At 48.2% G+C, this 15,872-nt stretch overlaps 1 protein-coding gene across 1 annotated transcript; it reads right to left on the bottom strand.

The window, feature by feature from the left end:
- On the bottom strand, positions 1-4,753 carry LOC114438259 (golgin subfamily A member 6-like protein 22). The gene is made up of 2 exons (XM_028409473.1): positions 4,649-4,753; positions 1-2,016 (listed from the first exon to the last, which is right to left on the bottom strand). Exons 1-2 carry the CDS (start codon positions 4,751-4,753, stop codon positions 1-3), a joined length of 2,121 nt encoding a protein of 706 aa, XP_028265274.1.
- Between the last annotated feature and the right edge of the window lie 11,119 nt (positions 4,754-15,872).

Here is a 15,872-nt window from a genome sequence, read left to right as displayed (position 1 = left end):
CTATTGTTTCCGCAGCCTCTTTTTAGCCTTTTTTTTATACAGCAGGGGCTTTGTTTCCTCCCTTTTTTGGTTCTGCAGGATCCTTTTCTCTCTATAGTAAAGGAGTGTGAGGAGATCATCTGTTGCGTCCTCTTCCTCTTCTATCTTGTCGGCCTCCTCCTCTTCTATCTTGTCGGCCATCTCTTCTATATTGTCGGCCTTCTCTTCTATCTTGTCTTCCTTCTCTTCTATCTTGTCGGCCTTCTCCTCTATCTTGTCTTCCTTCTCTTCTATCTTGTCGGCCTTCTCCTCTTCTATCTTGTCAGCCTTCTCCTGCTGTCTCTGCTGTTTCTGCAGCCTCTTTTTAGCCTTTTTCAGCTCCTGTTTACACTTGGCTTCAGACTTGAGGGGTTCTGCCTCTGTGAGGAGTTCAGCTGTTGCATCCTCCTCTTCTATCTTGTCGGCCTCCTCCTCTTCTATCTTGTCTTCCTTCTCTTCTATCTTGTCAGCCTTCTCCTGCTGTCTCTGCTGTTTCTGCAGCCTCTTTTTAGCCTTTGTCAGCTCCTGTTTAGACTTGGCTTTAGGCTTGAGGGGTTCTGCCTCTGTGAGGAGTTCAGCTGTTGTGACCTCCTCCTTTTGGACCTCCTCCTGTCTGAGCCTGGCTTCGCTCTCCTTCAGTTGTTCATGGAGAGCCTGCTGCTCAAATTTCAGCCCTTGTTTGTCGGCCTCCTCTTCCTCCTCTTGTTTCTGCTGCCTCTTAGCCCTTTTCAGCAACTTCATATAGGTCTCCTTTGTGAAGAGTTCAGCTTTTGCATCCTCCTCTTCTATATTGTTGGCCGCCTGCTGCTCTCTCAGTTGTTTCTGCAGCCTCATATGCATTTTCAGCATCTTCACATAGGACTCGCCTGGGGGGAGTGCAGCTTCCTCCTGCTGTCTGAGCCTGGCTTTGCTCACCTTCACTTGTGTGTTGTCAGCCGTGAGGGAGTTGAGGTTCTGCTGTTCAGAAACTGTTGAAGCGAGCTTGCCGATCCGTTTCATCCGTTCGTCTTGCTCATGAGCCTTCGGCTCAAGTTTCAGCTCCTCTTCCAGGGAAGACTTCTCCTCTGCCAGATTGTAGATCAGACTGTCTTTTTGCAGGACAGCCTGCAGCAGAAAGATGACGTCTGCTTCCTTCTCTGACAGTTTGTTCTGCATGTCTTCTCTGTCCTTTTCAAGTTTCTCTCTTTCCTCTCGTCTTCTCTTGTCCGCCTTAGCTGCCTCCTCCTGTTCCCCCTTTTCTTTCTGGCGCCTCCTTTTCAGCTCCTCTTCCAAGAAAGACTTCTCCTTCGCTGCAGCGATGGCTTTGTCCAGCTTTGCCTGAAACTCTTGTGTTAGTGTTTCAGTGTGTTTCTGCTGGAGCTCCAGAGACTGCTGCAGGGAGATGATTTGTGCCTCCTTCCCTGACAGTTCCTTCTCCAGGTCCAGTCTTATCTGTCCTGGGAGCTGCCTCAGCTGTTTATGGAGTGCTTTATTTTCATCACTCAGTTGTTGGACCAGTCTCGTCTTTTCCATCAGTTCTTCTTCCTCCTCTTCTATATTGCAGGTCACCCCCTGCTCTCTCAATCGTTTCTTCAGCCTCACATATTTTATCTGCAACTTCGCATCAGAATCGTCTGGGAGGAGTTCCTCGTGCTGTCTGAGCCTGGCTTCGCTCTCCTTCAATTGTTCATAGAGAGCTGTGTTTTCAGCCGTCAGGGAGTTGATGAGGTTCTGCTGTTCAGAAACGTTTGGAGAGAGCTCGCCGAGCTGTTTCATCTCTTCCTCTTGCTCATGGGGAAGAGGCTGAACCTTCTGTAGGCTTTCTTTTGTAGCATGCTGCTCACTGCTGCTCTCCTGTGTCAGCCTGTCTTCCAAGGAGTTCTTCTCCTCTACCAGACTGGTCAGCAGGCTGTTTGTTTCCAGGACAGTTTCTAGGTGGCTTTTCAGGGAGCAAGGTTCAGAGGCCAGCTTCTCATATCTGGAAGGACGCTTCTGTTCCTTCTGGTCTTTCTTTGCTGCCTTTTGTAGAAACAAGAAAAGAAAGAGCATAAGGAGAGAGAGAAATGGGAAAAGAAGAGTCAGAGTCCCGCTAAACGTCCAATTCTTGTTTTCCATTGGTTCCTGGGATAGGGTAGCAGGTGAAGAAATGTTCCAGTAAGTGATGCTTATGGGCCTGCTCCTACACATTTCTTCAGTAAGTGAATAAATGGTCACGTCGAAATAGTAATTATTCCCTAATACTGGAATCATTGTGCTCTTGAACATTTCTTTATGAGGTGAAGAAATGTTCCTGTCTGAATGGCAAGTATTCCTGAATGCTGGAATCATTGTGCTCCTGGAGTCTTCAAAATGTGTCGCCCTCGTGTGTGTACACTTGAACTATGGTAAAATACTGAACTCAGGTGCAGTTATAGACTTTGAAATGACATCATAAGACGTCAGTGAAGAGCCTATGATGTCATTTTTAGCCACGCCCCCTTCCACCACGTACATGCGCATCTGTTGAAGCCTGTGATGTTCTCTTTCATAGCATTCGTTTCGTGTCTCACTATGGGAGAACGCCCCCTGCGTGATCCCGACAGAAGCTTTAATTACACTACACCAGCCCTTGGGGCTGGTATCAGTGACGTCTATGTCAGGAGGGACCGCCCTCCTCCTATATAATAGGCTGACATAGCTTCAGTCGCCATTCAAACACCTCTTCTCGCTTCTCACAGAAGCCTGATGACAACTGTGTTACTGGGTGCCTAGCTAAACTGCCCACTGATTCGAGTGAAAACTCGGTCACCGGGCGCTTGGTCCCACACGACACGGTTGCTTCACAGCTGAAGAATAGTAGAAATACTATTCCACGCTATCGGTGAAAGTAGAAATACTCTTGCCTCAAGTAGCAATACTTGTCACAGCCGAAGTAGCGATACTTCTGCTAACAGCGGGTGCGTTAGCATCGTCTGTAGGTAGCAATACCACTATACAGCTCACGCTAATAATACCCACAGCAGGTAGCGATACCTCATCACAGGCTAGCCAGGAAAATAGCCATATTTCCCTGAACACAACCAGTAGCTGCACAAGCTAACGCTAGCGCCCTTGAACCCTATGCTAGTCATGGCCACGGCTAACAACCCCGTTGAAGTCGGGAAAAGCCCAAAGCTTTGCCCCTGCGTCAATGAAATGTCTAGCTGGGACACTCACCCCGTGTGTGCAGCATGTCTGGGCGTACCTCACGCGCAGGCGGCTGTGTCCTCCACGGACGATTGTATCCACTGCGCTGCTTTCCCACGCAAGTTGCTCCGCCGACGGCTAGCTCGCCAGGCTAGTTTGTCCGGCGGTGACCCACTGCTGTCGGAGACAGCCTCGCCGCAAGGCGGGGTGGATATGTCGGGTGGGGCGGCTGAAGCGCTGCCGCCCGGGCTGAGTTGGGCAGACGCAGTTCCCCAGACTGCAGACTCCTGTTTCCCGTCAGAGGAGGGATGGGAGAGCCTTATCCGTGTCGACCCGAGACGAGACGCTGATGACGAGGAGGGAGAGTCTGCCGACTCCGAGCTCCTGTTATCAGACGGTGACGAAGAAGAAACTAACTTCAGCGTCACCGGCGGGGCTGCAAAGCCGGGCGTCGCGATGGGAGAAATCCCTTCGGCGCTTTCTCCCCTGGATCTCGACATGCAGGACATGTGCAAACGTGCCGCTGTAAGGCTCAACATCCCGTGGCCCACGGTTCAAGCCGAGGAAGTCAGGTCTCGCTTTGATGGCAAGAAGCTGCCCAAAGCAAAGAAGACGGGGAAACAAGTGCTGCCAATTTTCCCAGAGCTGCTTGATGAGATAGCGGCTACGTGGAAAGCTAAACCATACAGCGAGAAACACCCCATCTCGGGGAGCTCCCTGTGGGATTGCGAGGGGATGGAGGCTAACGGCATCCGCCAAATACCTCCCATTGAGCCGCTGGTAGCGACACACCTTCACCCGAAGACGTCCCTGTCCTCCTCGGTTTCATCTTTTCCCTCCAAGACAGACCGCTTTCAGTCCAGCCTCACTGACAAGTGTTATAAGGCGGCGGCTCTGTCGACCAGAGCTCTCAACGCCTCCTCTATCCTGACGGCCTACCAGGCGGAATTAGAGGAGGACATGACGGCTAAACCAGATAACTCCCTGTGGGAAGAAATCTGCGTCATTACGGACCACGTCCTTCGCCTCCACAAGGTGGCTATCCAAGCCACGGGAAGAGCCATGGGTCTTATGGTCCTGCAAGAGAGAGCGCGCTGGCTGGGGCTCACCAACCTCACGACTAAGGAGAAAGAGGAGCTCCTCGACACTCCGGTCGTCCCTCATGGGCTCTTCGGCTCGGCTGTTGCCTCCATGCAGAAGAGATGTGAGGAGAAAAAGAGAGATGATGAGGCGCTGAAACTTTGCCTGCCGAGGAGGGCTCCACCTGTTACTCCCGGCACTTCGCGTCAGTCATATGCTCAGGCTGTCTCTCACCCGGCTCCTGCTTATCGGATCCCCAAGGTGTCCAAGACGCAGGCAGCCCCTCCAGCCCCTAAAAGCGCCGGCAACCCATGGGCTAGGAAGCAGTCTCCCCATGCTCGGCAAGCCGCTCCACCACCTCAACCCGCTACCGCGACGGTGAGGAAGAGGAAGCGGCAGGCCTGACCGCTTCTCCCCAGGTGGAGGGCCGACCCAGGCTGCCCCCCCAACGGGTCGCCCTGCCATTCTCCAGCTCAGTTCCAGAGCGGGTTCTGCGGGACGTTGCCCGCATAGAGTGCAGCACTTGGGCCGGTGTTCATGTTCGAGTGCCCAACAAACACAGACAGCATTCTCAGTGTTGCACAAGCACTTCTGTCTTGCACTCTGTAATAAAACAGTCCAATGCGCATCCAGGCAGAGAGCCGAGGGCGCTGTTGACTATGACTATGAAAAAAATGCAGAAAAAAGATATGTTAAGACACACAACTATCTTCTCTGCTATAACACAGCCCGCGGGGACCAACATCCCCGCGGCTGTGACGCGGTCCGCCCGGGCACCTCCATGCAGCAGGCAGGAGTCACCGGGGCGGATGGGCGTTGGGTGTTACGCACCTCGACCTCAAGAGGGCGCCAACGTACCACATATGACAGAGTTGCCGGTCAGCCCGCTTTCTCTGCACACAGAGAATTGGGCGGCCTGCACACGGTCAGAATGGGTGTTGAGAACCGTTCAGAAGGGTTACAGACTTCAATTCAGAGCCGTTCCACCTCATTTCAAAGGGATGATTTTTTCTCATGCTCAGGGAGAATCCGCAAACATTCTCCTAGAGGAAATTTCCACTCTGAGGGGGAAAGGAGCAATAAGAGTTGTCCCGCCCGAGGAGGCCCACAGCGGGTTCTACTCGAGGTATTTCCTGGTTCCAAAAAAGGGGGGGCAGGGGATGAGGGCCATCCTGGACCTCAGAGCCCTGAACCACTATTTAAGGAAATACAAATTCAGGATGCTGACACACGCCTCTCTGCTGCGTTTCGTGCGGGCAGGCGATTGGTTCACATCTGTCGACCTGAGGGATGCATATTTCCACATTCCAGTGTATCCTCCACACTGGAAGTTTCTCAGGTTTGCCTTCCGAGGGACAGCATACGAGTTCATGGTGCTGCCGTTCGGCCTGTCATTGAGTCCCAGAGTGTTTGTGAAATGCACAGAGGCAGCTGTAGCCCCACTCAGGGAGAGAGGCATCCGCGTGGCCACTTACATAGACGACTGGCTTGTCGCAGCCTCTACACCCCGAGAGGCGGCCCACCATACAGATGTTCTCAGGGAACATCTGGTGAGTTTGGGGTTTCGCCTGAATATGGAAAAAAGCATGTTGACACCTTCTCAGTGCATCACCTTCATAGGCCTGACTTTGGACTCTCTCCAAGGCAGAGTTTTCCTGTCTCAGGACAGGGTGGTGGCAATGAAAGGATGCCTTGCACTGTTTCACAGGGGCAACACAGTCACACTCAGACAGTGTCAGAGGCTGTTAGGCCTGATGGCCTCGTCTGTGGCGGTGATACCCCTGGGACGCCTGTACATGAGAGGGCCTCAGCGTTGGGTAGCCTCCCTTGGCCTAGATCCTCTCCGAGATGGTCATCGACGGGTGAGGGTTTCTGTGGACTGCTCACTGGCTCTGCGCCAGTGGAAGAGCCCAGGGTTTCTGACCCAGGGGGCTACCATGGGAACTGTTTCGGCCAGGAAGGTGATCTCTACAGATGCCTCTCTCACAGGCTGGGGTGCTACACACGAAGGGAGGACAGTGAACGGGAAGTGGGGCCCTCACATGCGCTTCACCCACATAAACTGTCTGGAGCTGATTGCTGTTCATTTGGCTCTAAAACATTTCCTCCCCTGGCTGCGGGGACACCATGTCCTAGTGAGGACAGACAACTCCACCGTGGTAGCCTACATCAACAGGCAGGGAGGCTTGAGATCTCTGCGGTTGCATGCGCTGGCACACAGACTGATAGTCTGGAGCAATGTGCACTTTCAGTCACTGAGAGCGACTCATGTTCCAGGCGTACTGAATTGCGGGGCGGACCTACTCTCCAGGGGGATCCCTCTATATGCAGACTGGAGACTTCACCCAGAAGTGGTGAAGCAGATTTGGCTGCGGTATGGACGGGCGGCAGTGGACCTTTATGCGTCAGCGGAGAATGCCCAGTGTCCGCTGTTCTTCTCCCTGCACGACCGAGTGGCTCCGCTGGGGATCGATGCACTGGCACACGAGTGGCCACGTGCTCTCCTGTATGCTTTTCCCCCAGTGGCTCTCATCCCTCCAACTCTGGCCAGAGTGAGGGAGAAGGGGCTGGTCGTAATCCTGGTGGCTCCGCACTGGCCAGCGAAACACTGGATGGCGGAGATTTACCAGCTTCTGGCGGGCACGCCTTGGCAGCTGCCATTACGCAGGGACCTGCTATCCCAGGCACGAGGGGAAATATTTCACCCTCACCCAGAGAGGCTGGCTCTGTGGGCCTGGCCCGTGAGTGGTTTAACCTGAACTCAACAGGACTCCCAAACAGTGTCATTGAGACTATTCAATGTGCTAGGGCCTCATCGACTAGGAAGTTGTATGGGCTTAAGTGGCAAGTGTTTGAGAGCTGGTGCTCGGAGTCCCAGGCCATTCCTTTTCAGTGTTCTGTGGGGGTGATTTTATCCTTTCTGCAGGACCTCATTGAGAAGGAAAAATCTTTTTCAACCATCAAGGTGTACCTGGCGGCAATCTCTGCTTGCCATGTTGGTTTTGATGGTAAATCTGTGGGTCGACACCCTCTGGTGTGTCAGTTCATGAAAGGTGCACGACGTAAATTGCCGGTATCTAGGTCTCTTACGCCGTCATGGGACCTGCCCACGGTGCTGGATGCTCTTTCTGGTCCACCTTTTGAACCACTGGATCAGGTGGACTTGAAGGTGGTATCTCTTAAGACAGCGCTGCTCCTGGCCTTGGCCTCGGCTAAGCGCGTCGGTGAGGTTCATGCCCTGTCTGTGCACGAGGCTTGTACCCATTTTTCACCAGGGGGCGAGAGGGTCAGTATGCAGCCTAACCCAGCCTTTATCCCAAAGGTGGTTGGGTCTCTCTCCCCAATAGAGCTGGTTGCTTTTTATCCACCGCCTTACTCCTCTGAGGAGCATCGGCGTCTGCATACGCTGTGTCCGGTCCGTGCACTAAGGACCTATCTGGACAGGACTCAGGGTGTTAGGCAGAGTGACCAGTTGTTTGTGTCCTGGGCTAAGCCATGTGTGGGCAAGCCAGTCTCAAAACAGCGGCTTTCCCACTGGATTGTGGAGGCTATTGCTCTGGCTTACACGACCAAAGGTCTTCCGCCTCCTGCTGGTCTGCGTGCGCACTCCACTAGGGGCCTTGCTGCTTCCTGGGCTCTCTTTAAGGGGGTTTCAGCCCAGGAAATTTGTGCAGCTGCAAGTTGGGCTTCACCCCACACTTTTGCTAGGTTTTACAAGTTGGATGTTACGGTTCCAACCCTGGCACATTCAGTTCTTGGGGTAGGGTTTTCACGGGGTACAACCCACTCTTCGTGAGGCCCCTCTGGGACAGTTGTCATTTTTACAGGCATGTCTGGCAATCCGGGAGTCAGTATTTCTCCCATAGTGAGACACGAAACGAATGCTATGAAAGAGAACTGGAGGTTATGGCTATAACCATGGTTCTCTGATTAGCATGAGTGAGTGTCTCACCAGACCACCCTCCTTGCTATGGAAGCGAGGAAGAGGTGAGCTTGTTTGAATGGCGACTGAAGCTATGTCAGCCTATTATATAGGAGGAGGGCGGTCCCTCCTGACATAGACGTCACTGATACCAGCCCCAAGGGCTGGTGTAGTGTAATTAAAGCTTCTGTCGGGATCACGCAGGGGGCGTTCTCCCATAGTGAGACACTCACTCATGCTAATCAGAGAACCATGGTTATAGCCATAACCTCCAGTTATTTGCGTATGCTAGCATAGCCGCTAAATTAGCCGACACGTTTGCTTCTTAGCTTAGGCTAGCAAAGCGGAGAAGTAATGTTATTTATAAAAGGTTACCGTGAGGCAAAGTGATTACCGCAACATATTTAATGAACACAATATTTATAAATGTATAAATGTTTTGATTGTGGTGATCAAACTGACTTTTTTTTCCTGTTTTGGTGTTTGCCGTCTCCATGGTAACATCACTCGGTGAATATGGCAACATAACACACAACGTTTCAGTTCTGATTTGTGATATTAACAACTAGCTAGCTCCCTGTTGACATAGTTGTGCCGTTTGTGTGCAAACAATGCCATTTATTACCTGTCCACAGCATCCCAAGGCTAATTGTATTGACACACATTCACACCCTGTGCTTTATAACATCCTGCTGGACTTGACAATGGCATTATATGGCAAAGTAGCGCTATTTTGAGTATTATTGTGTTTTTGTATATATTGCCTTTTTTGAGCTGTCGGACCAAATTTTGTTGTTCTATGACAATAAAGCGTCTTGATTCTTTATGATGTCTCAACAACTGTTACGCAGACTGTAAAAAAATGTGTTTGGATGATTATGTTTCCTTTTGTGATGCCTTGATGAAACTTTAACACATAAATTTACTGTATTATCAAACCTCTCCTCCTTGTCGGCCTCCTCCTCCTCTCTCTATTGTTTCCGCAGCCTCTTTTTAGCCTTTTTTTATACAGCAGGGGCTTTGTTTCCTCCCTTTTTTGGTTCTGTAGGATCCTTTTCTCTCTATAGTAAAGGAGTGTGAGGAGATCAGCTGTTGCGTCCTCCTCTTCTATCTTGTCGGCCTTCTCCTCTTCTATCTTGTCGGCCTTCTCTTCTATCTTGTCTTCCTTCTCTTCTATCTTGTCGGCCTTCTCCTCTTCTATCTTGTCGGCCTTCTCCTGCTGTCTCTGCTGTTTCTGCAGCCTCTTTTTAGCCTTTTGCAGGTGCATGATTTGTGCCTTCTTCCCTGACAGTTCCTTCTCCAGGTCCAGTCTTATCTGTCCTGGGAGCTGCCTCAGCTGCTTATGGAGTGCTTTATTTTCATCACTCAGTTGTTGGACACACGAGTGTCCAATGCTTTTGTGAATTGCACGTAGAAGCAAAGTTGTTACATGCGTGCCCTTTGGCATAATGATGGGATGTTTAGTATCTTCATGCTGCACTTTCTTGCCTGAGTAATCAGTTGAAGGGTGGCTGCTTGCACCTCTGTAGCAGACTATTTCTTATCCTCAGCAACCAAGCAATGGCTTTCTTGAGATGATGCCAAGAGGAGTAGTAGCTCATTAGCTTGTCTATAGCGCTAGCGCCTTCAGAAACAGCTGTGCAATGCACCATGGCAGCCTGCCAAACTTCATCATCATCTTCTGAAATCTTAGCACACTGCTTTCCTAACCTTTGACTGCTTGGATCTGTCAATATCTGTGGTCCTTCCATCCAGACTGGGTTTGACATGAACTGTTCCACTGATAACCCCCGAGAGGCACAGTCCGCTGGATTTTCTTTGGTGTTGATGTAGCACCACTGATCTATCCGCGTTTCCTCTTTGATGGCAGCCACCCTGTTGGAGGCTTGAGGCGGAACGTTTCATTGCTTATGTACTTCAGTACAGCAGTACTTTCGGTCCAGAACACTGAATCTTGCAAATCAAACTGAAACTCCTGCCGCAACAATCTGTCCATACTAACCGCCAGAACTGTAGCAGTCAGCTCCAAGCGTGGGATTGTGGTTTGTTTTGCATGGCCACACGTGCCTTTCCCATAAGAAATGCACAGTGCACTTGACCATCTCCGTTTGTCAGCTTGAGATAGGACATGGTCCCATAGACATTCTCACTGGCATCTGAAAAATGGTGAAGTTGTGCAACCACAACAGAACCAAATCCTTCAGGCCTGACACACCTCCTTACATGGAAGGAAGAAAGGCAAGGTAGCTGTTCTAATCAGGAGTTCCAACGTTGAGCCATCTGGTTCGGAATGTCTTCGTCCCATGTCAGTTGTTCCTTGCATAGCTGTTGTAGCAAGATTTTAGCTGGGAGCACAACCAGGGCAAGGAAACCTAAAGGGTTGTATATGGAACTCACAATGGACAAGACCCCTCTTCTTGTAGTTGTTTTCCTGCCCAAGTTGACCTTGAACTCAAAGCAATCTGACTCGATGCTCCACAATACACCGAGTGCTCTTTCGAAGGGCAGCTCTTCCTCAGCCAGGTCTAGGTTTTTGACTTCTTTAGCCCTTTCAGCTTCAGGAATGGACCTTAAGAAGACCCGGCTATTGCTTGTCCATTTAGTTAGCCGAAAGCCTCCTGAAGCGCACAATAACACTAAGTTCTTACTCAGGTTGATAGCATCAGCGTCATTCTTCACTGACGTTAGGCAGTCATCGACGTAGAAGTTTCTTAGGACTGTGTAGGACAGGAAGCAACTCTTAACTTGTGTGGTTGAATTCATTGTCGTTAGGACCAGGTCGGTTCTCTTTCCGTGGAGATTCAACTCTCTGGCCAAAGAATCTGTGCAGAAAGTAGCTGAGCTCCCTGGATCCACAAACGCGTAGGTTTCAACCACTTTGCTCCCTTTCCTTGACTTCACATAGACTGGGAGGACTGATAGAACACAATGTCTCCGGCCCCGTCAGAGCTGCTTTCTTCCTGCTTTAGGCTCACCAGAGCGCTGGAAGCAAGCGTTTGTTCTGAGCCACTCTCTTGCAGGTGACTCGCACTTTCTGGTTTGCTACTATCCTTCTTACCAACTATATGCAGCAGGGTTGGATGCTCTCCTGAACATGTCTGGCATGTTATTTTTCTTTTACAATTGCTGCTTACATGCCCTTTCATTAAGCATCCAAAGCAAAGACCAGCCTTCCTTATGAAGTCCAGCTTCTCTTTATGTGGTCTTTCTGCAGTTCTGAAGCACTCCACTAACTTATGGTTCTTCTTGCAGAACATACAAGGCTTGATAAAGGCAACATTGTTTGATGAGCTGTTTGAGCTTGCATCCTTACTAGTTGCGGCAATGTCTGTAACAAAGCTACTTCTTTTCACTTTGTCCCTGTTGCATTTCTGATCCATCATGTTAGCTTTCTTTTCTATGCCTTCTGTGGCAGAGCCTTGCAAGTCTCCAAAGAGTGGATCTGTGATAATTTTGGCTTGCTTATCTACAAAACTGACAATATCTTCAAACCTGACTCTTCGTCTGCCGCTTTCTTGAATTTCAAATGCCTGCGCTCTTCATCTTTCTCTGATTTTGTAGGGCAGCTTCGAGAAGATGCACCAGAGCGTCCACAGCTAGACCTGGAGCCACTGGATCGCGTCACCACAGACACACTATCCATTGGTGTGATTTCCTCATCAAATAATGCAGGTTTTTCTCTTCGCTTAACAACAGCAGAACTGTGTTATTGCTTTCCTTAAAATCCTCTAGGACTTCATTGAAATTCCACAGCTTGGCTTTAACTTCTTCGAGTTTAGACCAATCTTCCATTAATTTCTTTGTTTCATTCACTTAGTTAACAGCCTTAGCTTACCTCTTCTGGCATTTATTGCATGCTGCAGCTGCTCATCCATGAAGCATTCAGTGTGCTTGACTGCCCTCTTGTGGCCGTCGTCCGCAAGTGCGCCGCCACCGGCCTTGCCTTCGGCCATGGCGCACCGCAGTCCAATTACGTTGCACGAGCACTACCTTCTGGCTGCAAACGTGTAACTATAATACAACGTACAGATGCAGAAGCTAGCTGGCAGATGGAGTACACATATTCCAAGGTATACTTCCAAAGTCCGACCGCGTTCTGCAGGCACCACCGCACCAGATTATCTGTCGATCCAGCAATTAGTCGTGTCCCATTGACTTCAATTACCTGTTGTCGCAAGTTTTTGACTTAATGTAGTGGCCGTTTCACTACAACCGGCCACGTGGTAAGTGTAGGTGAGACTTTCTGACGCGTGTCCAACTGAAGTGACAACAAAGTCCTGCAGGTCCCGATCCACTATTGAGCACAAAAAGAGGGCTTATCCATCTTAATGTCCAATAAACATGCTCCTTATATACAAACAGGACTTTACATGTGGTTATACACGGCCAAAAACTTATCGCGTTCCACACTACCCTTTTTCTGCTGGGCAGTTACACATTGCTCTATATATTGTGACTGCTACCTGTGGAATACGTCATATCAATGATAAAGTAAAGATAAATTTACTGTATTACCTAACGTTCGGTTCATAAGACAAGACGTGATGGAAAATATCAAAACAGTTTTGTACTGATTAATTTGACACTCCTTGATTATAGCCGGGATACGGGCACACAGACCACAAAAAGCAGCCACATAGTCTTTGATAAAGAAGATGACGATGAAGTACAGTATGTGTCATTGTTGTTGCTAACCTGCTCGTTCTTTCTCTCTCTCTCTCTACAGCCCAGCTTCAACCAGAGTCTGAACCTGAAGTTATTAAAATTTTGAGTCAACCCGCATACCAGGGGAAGGAACAACCAACTGCCTCTTGCCACCTGCAAAGACATCCTGAAGACATCCAGGCTGTGCTGAGAGAGATGAGTGCTTCCCTGGCTTTACTGGAGATGAGGTACATGAAGGAAGAGAGTGAAGGTCCAGTAGTACAAATCTGTAAAGCTCTAAAGCATTGGCATGTTGTTCACAGAGAAAATGTCTTACTAGGTCATTTTAATTCCGCTCAGGTGAGGCTGAACCTGTAGCTTTGGGGCACCCTGGTGACTTAGGGTGCCTATGCATTTGAATAATTCACATATAGCAAGAAATGATGTAAGGGGAGGACCCTTATGTTTATTTTTTGTTTTGAGGTCTAATCCATACAAAGCTGATGTTTGTAAATCATGATGAGAGAGTGGTACGCAATATTTGGATGCATATGCACCGTTAGTATACACAAGGCCCCTGGACTTTATTTTAAAGTTGAAAGTGAGAGGTGAGAGAGAAAGTGTTTTGATTCTTCTGAATCTCACAATAAAAAGTCGTTGAACCTTTGTAAAAGCTGGTGTAATTGTGACTTGTCGTCATGTCATTTTTCACTTACCACACCAGGTGATGATCACCTCACAGCACCGGTGCCACCATTGTCAGTCCAGAGGAGATCCTTGCTCAGCAGGATGGAGCCCAACATGCAGAATCTCCTCCAAACAAGGATAACTAATGTGCCGCAGTACCGCTCGCTCACTTGGGTGAGAGAGAGCTAGAGATGTGACAGTTGTTGTACCAAAAGTTATTTTATTTATTTATTTATTTTTTAGCAACAGTTGCACCAGAGAGGCTCATTGCTTCAATATACAATAGGGATCCACCCACTCTACAAAAAAGGACCTACAAGAAGGTTTATGAGTGGCAGAGCTGGACCCTGACTTTGGGATCCTACATGTATTACCTACTAAATATTGACGCTCTTTAACAGTTCATTAAGGCAGGAAGTTTAAATGATGATAAGTTAAAATATGTATGTCACATTTCAAAGAAGACAGAACTGTCTTTTCTAAACTTTATTGTATTAAAGGTAGGGTAGGAGATATCATTCTGATGCACTTTTTGTTAAATTAGTGTAACTTATCTTTACAATCTGATAGCAACCAATTAGTTCAGCAGTTTCGCAGAAGAATATTAATCATCTGTGGAAGCTATAAAACGCTAAAAACGTCAGCCAATCCTCTGGGTGGACCCTGCGCAGATTATTGGCTGGTTGTCACTCTCTCACTTAAGAGGACAGTGTTTTGTGTAGCTGTGATGCCGCCTGAGTTGTCATACCAGGGCAGGCAAATTTTTTCACACCAAAGTATTTCTTTTAATTTTGTGCCGTGTTGAAAGAGGACAAACACATCATCACAGTGTATGCTTTAATGCTACAACAAGCAGTCAGTGAAGTTTGGAACTGTTAGTCTATAAAACAGGAACAATTTTAAGGTCATGTTTGTTCGCAAAGTGTCAGAATAACTTGATCGATTAATAAGAGACCGTCAATCAATAATGCAAACAATCATCAGCAAAAGATTTAGCAGCATTATGATGTCTCACCTTTCCAATTGAAACCAGACCAGCAGTTTGAAAGTTTCACATCATGTTCGCTCACATTTGTTGTCATAGTGTGCATTAGAGGTACACAATACTGACCCACAGTTTGTTATACAGCAAACTACAAAAAAATCAAAAGTCGTTATTGAACCCATTTATCAGTCCAACCCCGGAAGGGAAACACCTCCAGCATTTCTTCCTTGTCTCATGTTCACCGCTTCACTGCGCTCTGTTGCTTTTCCCAGTGGAGGAGGAGTGCTTTAGTGAATAAGATTTTTGTTTCCCCAGCCAAGTGTCCGACATCCACAGCTGTTGCGGCAGACAAATGTAGAAGGGATTGAGTCTTCAGTACGACTTTTATATTTATGCCTTGAGTTTCTCACAGTTAATCAGGCTCGTACTTACATAGCTTGCCATCTTTTACACAATAAATGGAACTGAGTGAAGCACATAGAGACTGCCCGGGTTCACTCACACTCAATCCCTGTGTGTGTGTAGTGTGTGAACTGGTAGACACAGAACTCAGACTAGCTTGCTCTCATTTCTTGTGTTGCCTTATCTGATCAGTCTCAGACACACCCACGCACCATAGGCAAGTGTGTAGACAGAATATTTGTCAGAGTTTGATTGTCTTTCGGGTGTGGTAAATGCATACAGCAACGGCATGTACTGATTTCATCACAGAGCTTTTTGTTTTGTTTGCTTGGAGACAGCTGCAACCTGTGTGTGTGTGTGTTTTAGCTTTGATGTGGTATGAGTGAAATATTTCAATTATTACCTCTCAAACTATTCTTCTTTCTAAACTAATATTGTTGATGCAGTACAAATACCCTCTCAGATAAACTTCACATTTGGTTGCTAATCACACGGTTGTGCTCACATCATCTCCTAACAGAAGTAATGTAGGTTAGAGGAGCACCACAGCCGCTGTGTTTTAGTTAAATTATTTGTGAACACTGTAAATGTCAGTTTGGTTTCCGTGTTGCTCATGGTTGGGGTTTTTATCGTTAAAGGTTAAATGTCAAAAAAAAACCCCACCTAGGTAAAATTACTAGTTGGGGTTAAAAGACACACTTTCATAACATCACACACTATGTTCTCTTTCAGTAGATGTTTTCATTTGTTTGTTTGTTTTGGGGTTATGCTCTGCACCTGCAGTGGATTGGATAGAGTCTTGAGTTTCTTCATGTCATCAACATGCAGAGATGTGTTTTTGTGCAATCCTGACTTTTCTATTTGCTTTTTGCTGTTATTGTTTCTGAGCCAGTCGGACTGAGGGATGTACACAGCACCCAGTTCCCCTGAGGTACATACTTCAAATTGACATTTCTTTTCTTTTTGTTGCAGACTTTTTTTTAAAAAAAC

The sequence above is a fragment of the Parambassis ranga genome, chromosome 7 (genome assembly GCF_900634625.1).
Source record: "Parambassis ranga chromosome 7, fParRan2.1, whole genome shotgun sequence".
Lineage (NCBI taxonomy): Eukaryota > Metazoa > Chordata > Actinopteri > Ambassidae > Parambassis > Parambassis ranga.
The sequence above is the reverse complement of the archived record's forward strand: the minus strand, read 5'-3'. Positions and strand labels throughout refer to the sequence as shown.